The 19,205-nt window shown below is 39.9% G+C and overlaps 1 protein-coding gene across 2 annotated transcripts in view; it reads right to left on the bottom strand.

Moving 5' to 3' along the window:
• CDK5RAP2 (CDK5 regulatory subunit associated protein 2) overlaps positions 1-19,205 on the bottom strand; it is a 538,634-nt gene that overhangs the window by 184,597 nt on the left and 334,832 nt on the right. For both annotated transcript variants that reach the window (XM_053695716.1, XM_053695717.1), the window contains one exon: positions 6,702-6,750. In XM_053695716.1, coding sequence (XP_053551691.1) covers positions 6,702-6,750 — 49 coding nt within the window. The remainder of the gene's footprint in view (positions 1-6,701; positions 6,751-19,205) is intronic.

Here is a 19,205-nt window from a genome sequence, read left to right as displayed (position 1 = left end):
CATGAAAGAAACAGTCACAATAGAGCAGAAATGTGCAACTTCCGAGAGCTCTTGGAAAAATTTACATCATAAGCCAAACAAAAACCTATGATTGGGGGACTAGAAACCTATGATTGACTCTACATCAAACCTTACTTGGCACCATTCTACAAGACCCAGTGTATTGATGACAAAGGAAAATCCATTCCATGACAGAATTACAAATTCAGTTACCAGACCATAACAGCTAAACATGAAATGTGAGGTGGGTAATTAAGTTAAAGGTAAAAGCACAGGAAAGGAGGATGAAGTAAAGGAATCTGTTGGCGCTCTACAAATATCTGATAATAAGGAACCTGCTAAAAGAACAACCATTATTGAAAACCAAGACTTTTGAAGTCTTATTGGCACAATGTAAAAGCATGCATAACTAACTTGTGCAGGGCTCTTCATATAATGACAATAGGTTGAAAAGCATAAGATAGGTGGAAGTACTATCTGAAGGCCATTATTCCAATGAAGGAGCTTCCTAGTGACTGATGAAAAGTAAGCCACTTCTCAGTTAAATGAAGCTAAAAATAGTCACGCTTGAACAAGGAGAGTCTTATGAACAACAAAAGGGTTAATTGGATAAGTCCAAGACAGATAAGGCTACGGGTCACAGTCAGGCATACCACTGACTGTGACCTGTAGCCTTATCTGGCTTGGACTTATCCAATAAACCCTTTTGTTGTTCATAAAACTCTCCTTGCTCAAGAGTAACTATTTTTTGCTTCATATTTCTATATTACCTACGGTTGGGAATACCGTTTTTTTTGGTCCGTTGAACGAACTAACTGGAACTCTTCCACTAAGTGAGGTACCTACCCCCTCCCTCCTACCAATAGCCTAACACAATCGCACTTCACTGGTGAGGCACCAGGAAGCTTTCGACCGGCAATACGACCACTGTGACCAGCACGCCTATCAGAGGACATACAGAGGGGACCTGCTCCAGAGGGGTTTCATCGCTCGTATGGAACAGAAGTCCAAAGTGCATCCTGGCATCCCACTGATTACCAAGCACTTTGTGGAAAGTGGCAGCAGTAATAAGGAGCTTGACCATCTACATGTATCCGGATTACACCGTCACCTTGCAGAGTTTCTACATATATAGGCAGAAGCGGAGATATGCTTGGGGGAGAGGATAAAGGACACTCCATTATTACTTAAAGGGACAGTCAACCATAGAATTGTTATTGTTTTAAAAGATAGATAATACCTTTATTACTCATTTCCCAGTTTTGCATAACCAACACAGTTATATTAATGTACTTTTTACCTTTGTGATTACCTTGTATCTAGGAACCTTCTTCCAGCCCCCTGATCACATGACTGTGACTGTTTATTATCTATTGTCTTAAATTTAGCATTGTGTTGTGCTAGATCTTAAATAACTTTCTGTGCCTGAACACAGTGTTATCTATATAGCCCATGTGTACTTTCTGTCTCTTTGTGTTGAAAAGAGATTTAAAAAGCATGTGATAGAGGCAGCCTTCAAAGGCTTAGAAATTAGCATATGAGCCTACCTATCTTTAGTTTAAACTAAGAATACCAAGAGAAAAAAGCAAATTTGATAATAAAAGTAAATTGGAAAGTCGATTAAAATAAAAGTCCTATCTGAATAATGAAAGTTTAATTTATACTTGACTGTCCCTTTAAGACTTTCAGTCCAGGATTACTATAATTTCCTGGGACTAAAAATAATCCGTAAATAGGTGATCACTGTTACACATTGTTATAAGAGATTAAAGATTAGAACAGGGACTCCTGTATTGTATTTACCTATGTAACACTTCTCAGTTATCTGCTTTCAAATATGATAACCGAAATAAAATGAATAAACACAAACAAGAAGGCCTGTGAGAGCCCAATGAAACATGATTAGGTAGATACAATGGAATTTCAAAAAAAGATAGCAAATTATGCCTCCCTGGGAAACCATAACCCCTTACGTATTAGGTGATCTACCCCATATCCTCAGACTGACTGCCACTGTAACAAGGGCCCAGAGGGGTGAGAGAGGAATTGGCTTGTTGGAAAAAAAGGCAGTCCTTGTGGATATCGCTAATTTTCCTGTGAGAATGGAGGCACTGTAAAAAATGAGCCAGAAGAAGTCATTACAACAATGTGGTCTACTTAGGAGATAGCAATGAGATTCCCCTTTAGACACAATACAGAAATAATGGGATTATGGGGGGGGGGGAGAGAACTAAATAGAAAGGCCACAAACTCAAAAAGACCCCAGCCCATAAAGAGAAGGACATGAGGGAGGACCCTGTGCACTGTAATCAATGACTCAGGTTAGAGGTATTACATTGGTTTAAGCAGTGATTTTTAACATTTTTTTTGCGGTGGCAAACTTTTTTACATTAAAACATCTTGTGTGGCCACACCAACCATCCAAAATTAAAAAAATCACACATTGTAGCCTAATACAGCATATATATATATACACATACACACAAAACACACACATACTGTATGTATTGTGCTGTTATGCCATGCCTCCTACAAACTACCCCTGCACTGGAGTAAAAAATGTCACACTGTTGTCAGTCTGCCGTGGCACACCTGAGGATCTCTCACGGCAACTGGTTGAAAAACACTGGGTTAAAGGATAGAGTTTGCGGTAAAGGACGTAGCAGATAATTCCCTTTAAGTCCAGCAAAGTAGAAAGGAAGAAATATAAGAAAGACCAAAACGTGACCAAAATTTGCAAACAAACAAAGTTATGTTGCCAGCTGTATTAAAGCAACAAGGGCAGTTTTTGTGTAATCATCATCATCCTGAAAGAAAAGATTTATCAGGTAAGTATAATTTTTGTTGTTCTTTCAAAGGATGGCAAGAGTTCACAAAATCCTAACATGAGCTATCCAATACTGAAGCAACCAAGTCTACAAGATCGCCAAGAAATAGGAAGAGACAAATACAGGTTGGTAAGCATGTTCAGGCACAATGGTTAGCAGTTATTTCCTGCACAAGGCAAAACCATCAAAATAATTAAACCTTGTAAGGCAAACCTCTTTTGGACAAGATCACCAGGTTGTAAGTTCTTGATGAAAGAAGGGACTCTGAGAAAGAAGGTTGTCTCAGAGTAATCCGCCAAGGTGGGAGAGAGAACTTTTGAATTCAGGTCCCCATTCCAAGTATTGTGAGGCCAAGGCAGAGCATTAAGAAACACTGAAACCCATTTTGCTTTTTTCTGGCTATGACACTGGATAACAAAACAAACGGAAGATGTACTTTAGCTTGAACAACCAAGGAAACCACTAGAGCACCCACCAGATGAGCTTAAAAGATCCCAAGACCTGACCACAGATGGTAAACTTATGGACTTATTCACCATCTGGTTAAACACCCCATGTTGCATGGATTCCTTCTCTGGGTGGAGGTGCTAAACAAAATTAAAAAATTCTGCCTACCAATTGTTTACTCCTATTATGATTATGCTTGAAAACCGCCTTTATTCACAGGGGAACTCCAAGTTCCCCCTCTGATGAGTGACGTAAGCCACTGACGTGACATTGTCTGGATATGCATCCCTGAGATACAATGTCTAAAACCCAAAGGGTCTGATATAGACCTTTCCCATGCCTCTTGGAAAAAAGTCTCAAATCTGCCCCCACCAGAAAGTTAGTGGGGTCTACCTCTTCATGCAGACTTGGAGGCAGGAGCAAACTTCTTAGCACGCTTGGTCTTGGACAAGGATGAGCTATCAGCTAGGACCACCAGGAAACAGCTTTGGTGAGTAACAGAGCCCCTTACCAATCTGATCCAAGGGAAGTGCAGCCAATCCTTGTCTATGATAAGATACAGACTATGTGTAACATAGATGAAAAGGAGGACACACAGGTATATCCTTACAATGCATATAGTAATATAAAAAGCTTATGTGATCTGCCTTCAAATCCTACAGCTGATGGCCCAGAGACCAAAGCTGCAGCTACTTGCGCAAAACGGTTACCCCGCAACTTAAATTTGGTAACCAGTTACAATATATAACCAAGTAATCCCAAGGAGGAAGGCAGCCTTAAAATTAAATCAAAGTCAAGTAAATTGTATAAACTTGTAAGCTCTAACTGTAAGAGCACTCTCAACACCATCTCAGGCAATGGTTTCCAAATCTTAAAATGGAAACAACAATGATAAGAAGTGGAGAAAAAGCAAGATGGTGTGCTAAAAGCATGCCAAAACCTTAACTCCCTAATTCCCCTGTCTGCTACTGGGGAGCAGTCCCCACTTAAAATAGTGACAGGAGCCATTAAATGTGCAAAATAAAAAAGTGCCCAAACTGCTTAACTAAATGTATAATATGTGTGTACACATCCCCAGAAATCATGTGTACCACAGTATGTTATTTGGCATTGTTCTTACTACAGCTGCAAGAAACTAAATTAAGTAGAAGAACCCATCTGAGGCAGTGCAAGCATAGTGCCAAGTATCTGTCAAGGAGCAGCATGCTGCAGACCTGGGGATTGGCTGGTTAATCCATATTTTAACCTGGGAAGCCTCCAACATCTTCAAACTAGGAGAAGATTCTAAACTAAGTGTCAATTCCTGTCCACAAGGCACTGCTGAGGAGGATAATGTGTCTAGGAACCCCCTATCAACATTGTAAACATTAGCACCCCTTTCCTTCTTGAAGACAAAACATTAACTAATGGATTACTGTGAAAGTGGGAAGGTTTAAGACAATGGTATATAGGGGTGTTTTTTACCTCCTCCTAGTGGACTGGAGTGTAATCCCACATGCATTGTCTGCATGTGAAAAGAACTGAGATAAGAGGCGGAGTGCTTGGGCTTAGAAACAGGCAAAATATAGAGGTTATAAAGTATATTAATATAACAATGTTGGTTGTACAAAGCTGGACAATGGGTCGCAATGGTGTTCTATATCCTTATAAAAATAAAAAGGAAAGTAGACTGTCCCTTTAAAATGAGAGCTGCAATGAAATTACTCCTAAACGTTTACCTAAGCCTGCATGTCTCATCAGAGCTGCTCTCTTATTTTAACCCTTTAAAGGCGCCAGATGGTGAGGCACTGAAGAGACGAAAAGAGCTGCACTGGAAGAGACGCAATAGTATGGAGAATAGTAACCATCAAACTGTAGCTTGCTCAGTAGTTTAATATTCCATACAAGTGTTTTTCTACAGGAACCCATTAATACATCCTTCACTGCAGCATAAAAAATGTATGACTGCTCCACAAGATTCTAGCTGGCTTCTTAGTTTCAAGTCAATCTGCCCACCGCTCAGTATGTTTTGTTTTATCACTTATACATACAGAGAAGCACTCTCTCAGGAGATGAATAGCTCAATAACTTGTTCTATGGTGATTTACCACCAGGGAGCAGCCTTTATTAGCCCTATTGTGCTTTTCACAGAGAACTTTCCTGACGTATATCAGTCTGATTCTGCCTGACAAGGTCAGTCCAGCCCTGAAATACCAGGCAATCCCCTCTCTGAACAAGGAATATGAAACCACAGGATAGTTTCAGTCTTCTTTGGGCCTCGTTGGTGAGGTGCAGCCATATTCCTCTAAGCACATTGGACAAGGAAGTCCATGTCTGGTTTCCCCCATCAACCTTAGGGAGGCTTCACCAGGGTCATATTACAAATACATACAGAATGAGTGGTGCTCTCTAAGGAATGAACAAAAGCTCAATAGCTTGTTCTATGGCGCTTTACCACAGGGAGCAGCCCTCTTTTAGTCCAGAAGATTTGGCTGCACCTCACTTACGAGGCCCCAAAGGAGGCCAAAAACGATCGTCTGGGGTTGCCATTTCTCTTGTTCAGAAAACAATTGCCAGGTATTTCGGGGCATGCTGACCTTGTTAGAAGGGACCAGACTTTATAATTCAGAAGAGTTATCTTCTGTGAAAAGCACAATTGGGCTAAAAGAAGCTTCTCCCAGGTTGTAACCGAGCCATAGAAGCCACTGAGCTGTTCATTCCTGGCAGATTGCTTCTCTTACTGTATGCATTTGTATTATGATGTGGGGAAAGTCTCCCTAAGTTTGATGGGGGAACCAGATGTGGACTCTTTGCCCAATGTGCCTAGAGGGATATAGCTGCCACATCATTAAGGAGGCGCAAATACGACAGAAATGATTGTCTGGAGTTGCTAGTTTGTTTGTTCAATGGAAAATTGCCTGGTATTTCAGGGCTGGACTGACCTTGTTAGGCGGGACCCAGACTTTATACTTCAGAAGAGTTCTCTTCTATGAAAAGCACAATTGGGCTATTAGGAACTAGTCCCAGGTGGTTAGCGGGCCATAGAACAAGCCATTGAGCTGTTGTTCGGTCCTAGCAGATTGCTTCTCTTTCTGTATGCATTAGTTTTTATCACATCCTGTGTAGAGTGCTACGGAATATGATGGCTAATTGTATTTAAGAGTTCATAGCAAAACTATGAAAACCACCGAACATACATTGTATCAGCCCATAAATAGGATACTAGAAGACTATCAAAGGGACACTGCATTTTATACTGACAACTTTTAAACTACCCAAAGGTAAATTTGGTTCTCTGGTGTGTGATGGTAACTTGACAAAATGTTTGTACAAATCATTACAGACATAAAGCCATTGCATTACAGACAGCATTGCATTACATCATAAGCAAGGGAATTATAAATTACAATATATGATTAGACTTATATGTGCTTTTACTGTACTAACCTGTGTACAGGTAAATTCTCATTGATATCAGCATCCGTATCTAAATCTCCTGGAAACAAACAAAATGAGGGAAATGTGTCATGACCATTACAATCTTATTTTATTCACTTGAGATGGTATGAAAAATACACAAAAACAATGTACATACAGCAAATCTTATATTTACATATGGGATTTTAGTTCAGTTGTGGGCAGAGATTCTATGGGAAAGCATTTGGAGGATAACAATGAACATGCGTAGCTAGGAAGGCCACATTTAGTAATGTGTGAAACAGTAAAAACATAATTTATGTAAGAACTTACCTGATAAATTCATTTCTTTCATATTAGCAAGAGTCCATGAGCTAGTGACGTATGGGATATACATTCCTACCAGGAGGGGCCAAAGTTTCCCAAACCTCAACAATGCTATAAATACACCCCTCACCACACCCACAAATCAGTTTAACGCATAGCCAAGAAGTGGGGTGATAAGACAAACAGTGCGAAAGCATAAAAAATAAGGAATTGGAATAATTGTGCTTTATACAAAAAAATCATAACCACCACAAAAAGGGTGGGGCCTCATGGGACTCTTGCTAATATGAAAGAAATGAATTTATCAGGTAAGTTCTTACATAAATTATGTTTTTCTTTCATGTAATTAGCAAGAGTCCATGAGCTAGTGACGTATGGGATAATGAATACCCAAGATGTGGATCTTCCACGCAAGAGTCACTAGAGAGGGAGGGATAAAATAAAGACAGCCAATTCCGCTGAAAATAATCCACACCCAAATAAAGTTTAAATCTTATAATGAAAAAAACTGAAATTATAAGCAGAAGAATCAAACTGAAACAGCTGCCTGAAGAACTTTTCTACCAAAAACTGCTTCAGAAGAAGAAAAACACATAAAAATGGTAGAATTTAGTAAAAGTATGCAAAGAAGACCAAGTTGCTGCTTTGCAAATCTGATCAACCGAAGCTTCATTCCTAAATGCCCAGGAAGTAGAAACTGACCTAGTAGAATGAGCTGTAATCCTTTGAGGCGGAGTTTTACCCGACTCGACATAAGCATGATGAATTAAAGATTTCAAACCAAGACGCCAAAGAAATGGCAGAGGCCTTCTGACCTTTCCTAGAACCGGAAAAGATAACAAAAAGACTAGAAGTCTTTCGGAAATCCTTAGTAGCTTCAACATAATATTTCAAAGCTCTAAACTACATCCAAAGAATGCAATGATCTCTCCTTAGAATTCTTAGGATTAGGACATAATGAAGGAACCACAATTTCTTACTAATGTTGTTAGAATTCACAACCTTAGGTAAAAATTTAAAAGAAGTTCGCAACACCGCCTTATCCTGATGAAAAATCAGAAAAGGAGACTCACAAGGAAGAGCAGATAATTCAGAAAACTCTTCTAGCAGAAGAGATGGCCAAAAGAAACAAAACTTTCCAAGAAAGTAATTTAATGTCCAGTGAATGCATAGGTTCAAATGGAGGAGCTTGAAGAGCCCCCAGAACCAAATTTCAAACTCCAAGGAGGAGAAATTGACTTAATAACAGGTTTTATACGAACCAAAGCTTGTACAAAACAATGAGTATCAGGAAGATTAGCAAATCTTTCTGTGAAAAAGAACAGGAAAGAGCAGAGATTTGTCCTTTCAAGGAACTTGCAGACAAAACCTTTATCCAAACCATCCTGAAGAAACTGTAAAATTCTCGGAATTCTAAAAGAATGACAGGAAAAATGATGAGAAAGACACCAAGAAATGTAAATCTTCCAGACTCGATATATATCTTCCGAGATACAGATTTACGAGCCTGTAACATAGTATTAATCACAGAGTCAGAGAAACCTCTTTGACCGAGAATCAAGCGTTCAATCTCCATACCTTCAAATTTAAGGATTTGAGATCCTGGTGGAAAAAAGGACCTTGTGACAGAAGGTCTGGTCTTAACGGAAGAGTCCACGGTTGGCAAGAGGCCATTCCGGACAAGATCCGCATACCAAAACCTGTGAGGCCATGCTGGAGCTACCAGCAGAACAAACGAGCATTCCTTCAGAATCTTGGAAATTACTCTTGGAAGAAGAACTAGAGGCGGAAAGATATAGGCAGGATGATACTTCCCAAGGAAGTGACAATGCATCCACTGCTTCCGCCTAGGGATCCCTGGATCTGGAACAGATACCTGGGAAGCTTCTTGTTTACATGAGAAGCCATCAAATCTATTTCTGGAAGTCCCCACATTTGAACAATCTGAAGAAATACCTCTGGGTGAAGAGACCATTCGCACCGGATGTAACGTTTGGCGACTGAGATAATCCGCTTCCCAATTGTCTATACCTGGGATATGAAACGCAGAAATTAGGACAGGAGCTGGATTCCGCCCATACCAGAATTCGAGATACTTCTTTCATAGCCAGAGGACTGTGAGTCCCTCCTTGATGATTGATATATGCCACAGTTGTGACATTGTCCGTCTGAAAACAAGATGAACGATTCTCTCTTTAGAAGAGGCCATGACTGAAGAGCTCTGAAAATTGCACGGAGTTCCAAAATATTGATTGGTAATCTCACCTCCTGAGATTCCCAAACCCCCTTGTGCTGTCAGAGACCCCCCCAACCTGTCAGACTTGCATCTGTTGAAATCACAGTCCAGGTTGGAAGAACAAAGAAGCCCCCCTGAACTAGACGATGGTGATCTGTCCACCACGTCAGAGAGTGTCGTACAATCGGTTTTAAAGATATCAATGAGATATCTTTGTATAATCCCTGCACCACTGGTTCAGCATACAAAGCTGAAGAGGTCGCATGTGAAAACGAGCAAAGGGGATCGCGTCTGATGCAGCAGTCATAAAACCTAGAATTTCCATGCATAAGGCTACCAAAAGGGAATGATTGAGACTGAAGGTTTTGACAAGCTGAAAACCAATTTTAGACGTCTCTTGTCCGTCAGAGACAGAGTCATGGACACTGAATCTATCTGGAAACCTAAAAAGGTTACCCTTGTCCTGAGGAATCAATTAACTTTTCGGCAAATTGATCCTCCAACCATGATCTCGAAGAAACAATACAAGTCGATTCGTATGAGATTCTGCTAAATGTGAAGACTGAGCAAGTACCAAGATATCGTCCAAATAAGGAAATACCACAATACCCTGTTCTCTGATTACAGACAGAAGGGCACCGAGAACCTTTGTAAAAATTCCTTGGAAGCTGTTGCTAGGCCAAACGGCAGAGCCACAAACTGGTAATGCTTGTCTAGGAAAGAGAATCTCAGAAACTGATAATGATCTGGATGAATCGGAATATGCAGATATGCATCCTGTAAATCGATTGTGGACATATAATGACCTTGCTGAACAAAAGGCAGAATAGTCCTTATAGTTACCATTTTGAATGTTGGTATCCTTACATAATGATTCAATATTTTTAAATCCAGAACTGGTCTGAAGGAATTCTCCTTCTTTGGTACAATGAAGAGATTTGAGTAAAACCCCAGTCCCTGTTCCAGAAACTGGAACTGGCATAATTACTCCAGCCAAACTCTAAGATCTGAAACACATTTCAGAAATGCTTGAGCCTTCGCTGGATTTACTGGGACACGGGAATGAAAAAATCTTCTTGCAGGAGGCTCATCTTGAAGCCTATTTCTGTACCCTTCTGAAACAATGTTCTGAATCCAAAGATTGTGAATTGAATTGATCCAAATTTCTTTGAAAAAACGTAATCTGCCCCTACCAGCCGGGCTGGAATGAGGGCCGCACCTTCATGTGGACTTGGGAGCTGGCTTTGGCTTTCTAAAGGGCTTGGATTTATTCCAGACTGGAGATGGTTTCCAAACTGATACCGCTCCTGTAGGGGAAGATCAGGCTTTTGTTCCTTATTGTGACGAAAGGAACGAAAACGATTATTAGACCCTAGATTTACCTTTAGATTTTTTATCCTGTGGTAAAAAAAGTTCCTTTCCCTCCAGTAACAGTTGAAATAATAGAATCCAACTGTGAACCAAATAATTTATTACCCTGGAAAGAAAGGGAAAGTAAAGTTGACTTAGAAGACATATCAGCATTCCAAAGTTTTAAGCATAAAGCTCTTCTAGCTAAAAATAGCTAGAGACATATACCTGACATCAACCCTAATAATATCAAAGATGGCATCACAAATAAAATTATTAGCATGTTGAAGAAGATTAACAATGCTATGAGAATTATGATCTGTTACTTGTTGCGCTAAAGATTCTAACCAAAAAGTTGAAGCTGCAGCAACATCCGCTAAAGATATAGCAGGTCTAAGAAGATTACATGAAACATAAGTAAGCTTTTCTTAGAAAGGATTCAATTTTCCCTATCTAAAGGATCCTTAAAGGAAGTACTATCTGCCGTAGGAATAGTAGTACGCTTAGCAAGAGTAGAGATCAGCCCCATCAACCTTAGGGAATTTTGTCCCCAAAAATTCTAATCTGTCAGATGGCACAGGATATAATTGCTTAAAACGTTTAGAAGGAGTAAATGAATTACCCAAATTATTCCATTCCCTGGAGATTACTTCAGAAATAGCATCAGGGACAGGAAAAAACTTCTGGAATAACTACAGGAGATTTAAAAACCTTATTTAAACGTTTAGATTTTAGTATCAAGAGGACCAGAATCCTCTATTTCTAATGCAATTAAGACTTCTTTAAGGCAAAGAACGAATAAAATTCCATTTTGAACAAATATGAAGATTTATCAGCATCAACCTCTGCAAACAGAATCCTCTGAACCAGAGGAATCATTATCAGAATCAGAATGACGATGTTCATTTAAAAATTCATCTGAAAATGAGAAGTTTTAAAAGACCTTTTACGTTTTACTAGAAGGAGGGATAACAGACATAGCCTTCTTAATGGATTTAGAAACAAAATCTCTTATGTTAACAGGAACACTCTGAGTATTAGATGTTGATGGAACCACAACAGGTAATGTAACATTACTAAAGGAAATATTATCTGCATTGACAAGTTTGTCATGGCATTCATTACAAACAACAAAGCTGGAGGAACAGATACCATAAGTTTACAGCAAATACACTTAACTTTGGTAGATCCAGCATCAGGCAGCGATTTTCCAGAAGTATCTTCTGACTCAGGGTCAATCTCGGACATCTTGCAATATGTAATAGAAAAAAACAACATATAAAGCAAAATTGGTCAAATTCCTTAAATGACAGTATTCAGGAATGGAAAAAAATGCAGTGAACAAGCTTCTAGCAACCAGAAGCAAAAAAACAATAATGACGCCCATATTTTTTAGCGCCAAAAAAAGACGCCCACATTATTTGGCGCCATAAAATGACGCCACATCCGGTAACACCCGACACTTTTGGCGCAAAACAAAACGTCAAAAATGACGCAAACTTCCGGTGACAAGTATGACGCCGGAAATAAACAAAGAAAATTTTTTTGCGCCAAAAAAGTTCCGCGCCAAGAATGACGCAATAAAATGAAGCATTTTCCAGCCCCCCGCGAGCCTAATAGCCACAGGGAAAAAAGTCAAATTTTAAGGTAAGACAAAAATTGATTATTCAAATGCCTTTATCCCAAATAATGAAAACTGACTGTCTGGAATAAGGATATTGAACATCCTGAATCAAGGCAAATAAAATGTTTAAATACAAATATTTAGAAACTTTATATAAAAGTGCCCAACCATAGCTTAGGTGTCACAAAAATAAGAACTTACTACCCCCAGGGGACACTCATCCTACATGTAGTAGAAAGCCAAACCAGTACTGAAACGAGAATCAGTAGAGGTAATGGTATATATATAAGAGTATATTGTCGATCTGGAAAAAGGGAGGTAAGAGATGAATCTCTACGACGATAACAAGAGAACCTATGAAATAGACCCCGTAGAAGGAGATCATTGCATTCAAATAGGCAATACTCTCTTTCACATCCCCTCTGACATTCACTGCACGCTGAGAGGAAACACGGGGCTCCAACCTGCTGCGGAGCGCATATCAACGTAGAATCTAGCACAAACTTACTTCACCACCTCCACAGGAGGCAAAGTTTGTAAAACTGATTTGTGGGTGTGGTGAGGGGTGTATTTATAGGCATTTTGAGGTTTTGGGAAACTTTGCCCCTCCTGGGTAGGAATGTATAATCCCATACTTCACTAGCTCATGGACTCTTGCCAATTACATGGAAAGAATTAAAAGACAAAATTAATAAATCACAAAATGTTATTGTTACACACACCCCCAGTTCTCCATTTCATTATTATTAATGTTATCATTTATTTTGTGGAGTGCCAACAGATTATTGCTATTTTATACAGATAAGATTTAAACAAGAATCTATCTTGATAATAACAACACTACATATTGTTGCTGATGGTTGCTGGCAGGTAATCATAATTACGACAAAGGTCACTTGACGACATTATTAAACGCCTTACCTACATATTGGACTCCCCTTAAATGAGAGGTCAATGAAAACTAGCTTCTATGTTGTGTGGTTGTAAGAGATTCTTCAGAGTTTACAAAACCTACAAAATAGGTAAGATACAGTGGTTGGACAAAATAATGTGAACACCTGGGAAATATGTGATGTTTCTTTATTAAAAAGATGTTGGGCCATTTTATTCACCTATCCCTTCCAAACCCCCCCCCCCCCCCCTCCCTTCCCCCATTTTTTATTTTTTTTCTTACAAAAATGAGCGCAACCTAACAACCGCAAAAAGAACCACACTCTGACTCTAGTAACTATCAATGCACACTGACTGAACAACCCTGGAAAGCGCTCTATAGCTATACGAGAGCTTTCTAAGCTACACAGCTCAGTAGTCTTCATACAGGAGACGCACTTTCAACGAGGCAGGGAACCTAAATGGTTACACACAGAAATACCCTACAGCTTTCTTTGCATTAGGTTCTCAAAAAAAGAATGGGGTGGGCATTCTGTTACAACAACTCCATAGACTTTCAACTGACATCCATACACAAAGACACGGACGGCAGGTATCTATTAGTGGTGGGCCTCCTTTTTGGAAGACCAATCACGCTTCTAAATGTCTATGCGCCCAATGTGCAGCAGCACCTCTTTTTCAAAAAGATCTCAGGGCTGATTCTGGATATGCAAAGGGTACTGTTTTGCTGGGGGTGGACTTTAACACACCACTCCATCCAATACTAGACACCTCAAACTCCAACTCTAGTGTCCCTACAACGATACTAAAATCAATCAAAACAACTCTAACAAATTTAAACCTCCACGATGTGTGGAGAACGCTGCATCCGTCGGGGAGGGATTATACCTACCTCTCTAATGTGCATCATAAGTATTCACGCATCGACTATGGTTCACAGACTCAATTAGTCTCCCAGTCATACATTCATGTCACATAGGGCCCATCACTTGGACAGACCATGCACCAGTGATATGTGAAGTGGTCTGGCCGGAAGCACCATTATCCGACTACATATGGCGACTAGATAATTACATTCTATCCGACCCCGTAGCGGCAGTACATTAGATAAAGCCTTAAAAGAATACTTCCTATTTAATGACCAACCATGATACATCTCATCTTACAAACTGGGAGGCCCACAAATGTGTTATTTAGAGGGGAGTTCTTAAGCTTAAAGCAAACAAAATGAAAGAGAGGCGGTCTCTGTATGAAACAAATACACACCACAATAGCCACACTGGAGAAAACGCACAAAGCAAACCCACAAGACATAAACCAACAACTTAAATCAAGCTAAGGGTGAGCTTAGGGATCTCTGACAGCCGAATCACAGCAGCAAGCCCTACACTTGAGACAGATATATTATGACCAAGGGAACAAAGCCATGTAAATTATTGGCAAGATCAATAAAACGCAGAAGCTTAAAACTTTATTCACACAATAGTGGACAAAAGGGGAGTAGCAGTCCAGGATAGCAAGGGAATAGCAAACACACTACGAGATTTCTATCATAGTCTATATAACCTAGATCCCCCAGCATCAACACCTACCAATAAAAACAACATAAGCAGTTAAAGAAGCGCTAATAACAAAATATCTCTCAAATTTACCATTACCTACACTGTCAACAGAGGATTCCAGCTCTCTCGATTCTCCCATTACTTCAGAAGAGATTAGTGCAGCGATAAAAAACTTACCAGCCGGAAAGAGCCCGGGCCCAGATGGCCTCACTCCCAAATATTACAAAGTATTCAAGGAAACCCTGGTCCCTCACATACAGGCCTTATTTAATGAATTAACAGAAACCAAAACACTTCCATCAAACAATGCTTGAGGCACATATAACAGTCTTGCCGAAGCCTGGAAAGAAACCAGACAAACCAGAGAATTTTTAGGCCCATATCTCTATTAAATACAGACGTTAAAATATTGGCAAAAAGTATTAGCGACCAGATTCAACAAACACTTACCAACCTTATATCCACTGACCAGGCGGGGTTTGGTCCCGGGCCGTGAGGCTAGAGACAATACCCTACGTGTCCTCCAAATATTCAGTTACGCCAAAACAAAATTCCATCCCACTAACATTTTCGTCGGACGCCGAAAAGGCGTTCGACAGAGTGAATTGGCAGTTTCTTAGAGAAGTCCTAATCAAAATGAATTTTGGCACTCCCATTCCTTAATATGGTATTCTCCCTATACTTCCAATACCCAATGCAAAAATTAAGACTAATGGCACGCTATCAGACCCATTTGATATCACGAATGGCACCCGACAGGGTTGCCCCCTTTCCCCATTATTATTTGTACTGTCCATTGAAGCCCTGGCCGTCTCAATCCGGCTTAATCAGAACATAACAGGCATCACAGTAGGAGACAGGGAACATAAAATGATTATGTATGTGGATGATATACTATTTTACAATTTCCAAGACAGAAACTACCCTCCCAAATATTTTAACAGAGCTCCAAAGATACGGGCAAGTCTCAAATTTTCATCGAAATGTCACAAAGTCCGAGCTACTAAACATATCAGATACCTCACAGACCATCGCTCAGGTGGAAAACACCCTTCAGATACAGATAGCGAAGACCATTATGAAGTACCTGGGATTAATTTGGCGAGTAAAGAGAAAGATATCATACAGTACAACTATCATAAGCTTAGTAAGGAGATAGCAAATGACCTACAACTATGGAGTAACAAGCCTATATCATGGTTGGGTAGATTGGGAATAATAAAAATGAATATTTTACCACGGATCCTATATATTTTTCAAAACTCTACCTTTTCCATTACCCTCAGCGTATCTAAATCAGCTACAAAAAACTATTGATAACTATATATGGCAGGGAAGGAAGGGAAGAGTAAGTAGGCAAACACTATATCTGCCCAGACATGCAGGAGGGTTGGGGCTCCCTAATATCAAATTATACCAGCAGAGCAATTATAATACAACACATTGTAGACTGGGAGCCACAACAATACACAAAAGGCTTGGGTACATCTGACAACCAGATTTTTTCTAAAGGTAACATGGCTACGCTGGCTGTGGATAGAGCACGTCACAGACCCCCGATCCTGAAAAATTACTCCATCACACAGGAAACATTTAGAGAATGGGACCAAAACCATCTCCACTTCTAACAAACATTTCTACATTGTATTCCCCTCTAATGCCCCTAAGAGAACATCCTGGTTATCCCGTTAGCCAACCAAAAAATAGCACACAGGACAGATGTATAGGTTAAGAGATGGGATTCTACACTCAGCGCTGGACAAGGGAGGTATAAGCCTCTAGGGAGTTTTCCAACAGTGGGACGAAGCTCTGTTTTTCATCTTGGTTTGCATACACCCAGGTCAAACATTTCATAATTACGCACAGACACAAAGACAAGTTAAGTAGGGAGCTTACCCCTTTTGAGCAGTTGTGTGTTCAGCAGTGTCCGCCAAGGCATACTATATCTCTTATATATAAATTGTTGTTGGTAAGAGATGACCAGGTACTACCCACTTATACACAAGCATGGGATAGAGAGACTAATGCAGTCACTCAACCCGAGGACTGGAGAATGGCTTTCAGGATTGCAGTAAAGACATTCCTCCTCCGCAAGCACTCAAGAAATGCACTTTAAATTGCTGAGGCAGATGGTATCTTACCCCTGCAAGGCTACATAAATCCAACCCACAGATATCAGATCTGTGTTGGAGGGGCTGTGGCCAGGGTGGGACAATGCATCATATCTGGTGGTCCTGCCCTGTGATAGGGTCTTACTGGGAAGCAGTGTTCTCGGCGATCTCAGAGATCATAGAGGCCACTCTACCCCACCAGATGTACACTTTGATGTTTCAAGGGTCTCCCCTAAACTTCAAAATAAAGCTTTGAGAGCTTTGCTTCCGTTGATGCTCAATGGAGCAAAAATGCTCATCCCAAAAGGATGGAAGTCAATAACCCCCCCGACGGTTGATGACTGTCGGGCGCGGAGTATCGGACCCTTCTCGTGTTAGCACGATACCACTTTATGAAAACTAACAAAATAGACTTGTATTACCTGATGACAGAGGCGTGGAACAGTTATAAATCACCAGTGCGGACTGCCGCAGACCTTTAAAGGGTCATGTAACAGGAGATTAGTGCACATATTAAGGGCCCCTTAGGCAGTAGAGTCAGGGGGAATTAACATCATTAATATTCATAGGTTTTTTTTTGTTTTTTTTTTCTCCTCCATTACCCTACCCCTCCTTCCCTCCCTCTTCCTATAGTATACCCCCCCCCCCTTCTTCCAGTCTAATCTTTCCCTTTCTACTTTTCTCTGTTTCGTAATTAGGCACAGACCCATGTACTGTTTATGTGAGAAATGAAGTAAATCCTAACGCATCTAAGGATCACAACATATTTTATATGTTATCATCAATCATTATGTCTTTAACAATGTGTTGGATGGCTTTGTAATTAATGAGTATGGAACTGTGCAACTGTTAATTTTTCTTAATTTTTCTCAGTTTGTATACTTGTATCTTTGAAATTCTTAATAAAAAACTATTAAAAAAAAAAAAAAAAAAAAGATGTTGGGCCACCATTTGCCTTTAATACAGCTTCCAACCTTCCCTGAACTAGATTCTTACAACTTTTGAATAGTCTCCAGTGTAATGTTGGACAAATTTGGCTATCAGGACACTTGCCAATTGTGTTGGAGGAGGGAATCTGCTTATCATTCTACTCGCTAAAAACTGCTGACAGTGGTTCAATGATATCCAAGTCAGGTTACTGAGATAGCCAGAAAAAGGAAGAAAGTAGTGTCCAATTCATGCAAAAAGTCCTTAATCACATGATTAAGGGGTGTTAGCCCAAAACGTTGTGCTTGTTTGCATCTTTTTCCCATGTAATTGAATTAAAGGACTTTTTGCATGAATTGGAGACCACTTTCTCCCTTTTTCGACTATTTTTGGTGAGTTTGGCAGTTTTCTCACCGTGGGGACTCCTAACATGGTTGTGCTGGTATCTTCTTTTTCAATATACTGAAATAGCCAGGGTAGAAGGTGCCCCTCAAACCAAGACTGAAATTTCCTGGCAGTATGTATGGGGGAGTTATCTTGAAAAATGGCACCAATATTGGAAAACAACATTTGGACAATGGGATGCACTTGATCACCTAGAATATCCAAATACATGCTGACAGTAACTCAAACCATTTAGATGAGCCATTTAAATATCAATATATGGCCGTCCAAAACATTGTAGGTCCACCTCCCCATGTTTGACAGTTGGAACCAGTCTGAGTTAAACACTTCCTTGAGGGTTCTTCAAACACAAACCGGATCTACTGTTGAGAATAACGTAATGATGACTCATCGGACCATATCACTTATTTCTAGACCTTCAGCTATCAAGGTTTTCTGATTACCTTTTTTAGCATTGGTGTCTGATTGCAGGTTTAGCCAATCCAGCTCTACCATGAATATTGGTTTTGAGAAGTATCTCTGCAGAATAGTGTATTCAAAGGTGGATATTGAGTTCGGTTGTCACTTTTACTGCAGTAGTTATGTGTTGCTTGGACACTATCCTTGTTAGTTTCCGACAGTACATTTCTGTTTTCACCCCCTATTCTTCGTCGCTGGTGAAGTCTTGCCATGCTTTGCGTAATGAAGCCATAATCATATAGATTGTTGCTCTTGAAACCACCATGTGGTTGTTACCCGACACTCCTGCTAAATAGGGCTCCCATGATTTGATCTCTTTGGAAGTCTGACAAATCACCCATTTCAACTGAATGAATCTACTAACTGCTGCTGAACACATCTTGTACTAAACTGGTATACTGACAGAATATAGACAAAAAAAGGATAAAAGATAATTGCAATGTTTGTTTTTTTCCTCCACTGCAGGCCTACACATATATTGTTAACCCCTATAATAATGGTGTTCACATTATTTTGTCAACTTCTGTATCTGTCATTTTTATATAAATCACCTGGAAGCTAGACGGCCATAGAAAGAGTTCCTTCTTTAAATTATTAGATCTCTCGCACCTATGTGTATTGCGATGGTTGACAGAGGGACAA

Source organism: Bombina bombina, chromosome 12, assembly GCF_027579735.1.
Source record: "Bombina bombina isolate aBomBom1 chromosome 12, aBomBom1.pri, whole genome shotgun sequence".
Classification (NCBI taxonomy): Eukaryota; Metazoa; Chordata; class Amphibia; order Anura; family Bombinatoridae; genus Bombina; species Bombina bombina.
Note: the sequence above shows the minus strand (reverse complement) of the source record. Positions and strands in the feature narration are given on the sequence as shown.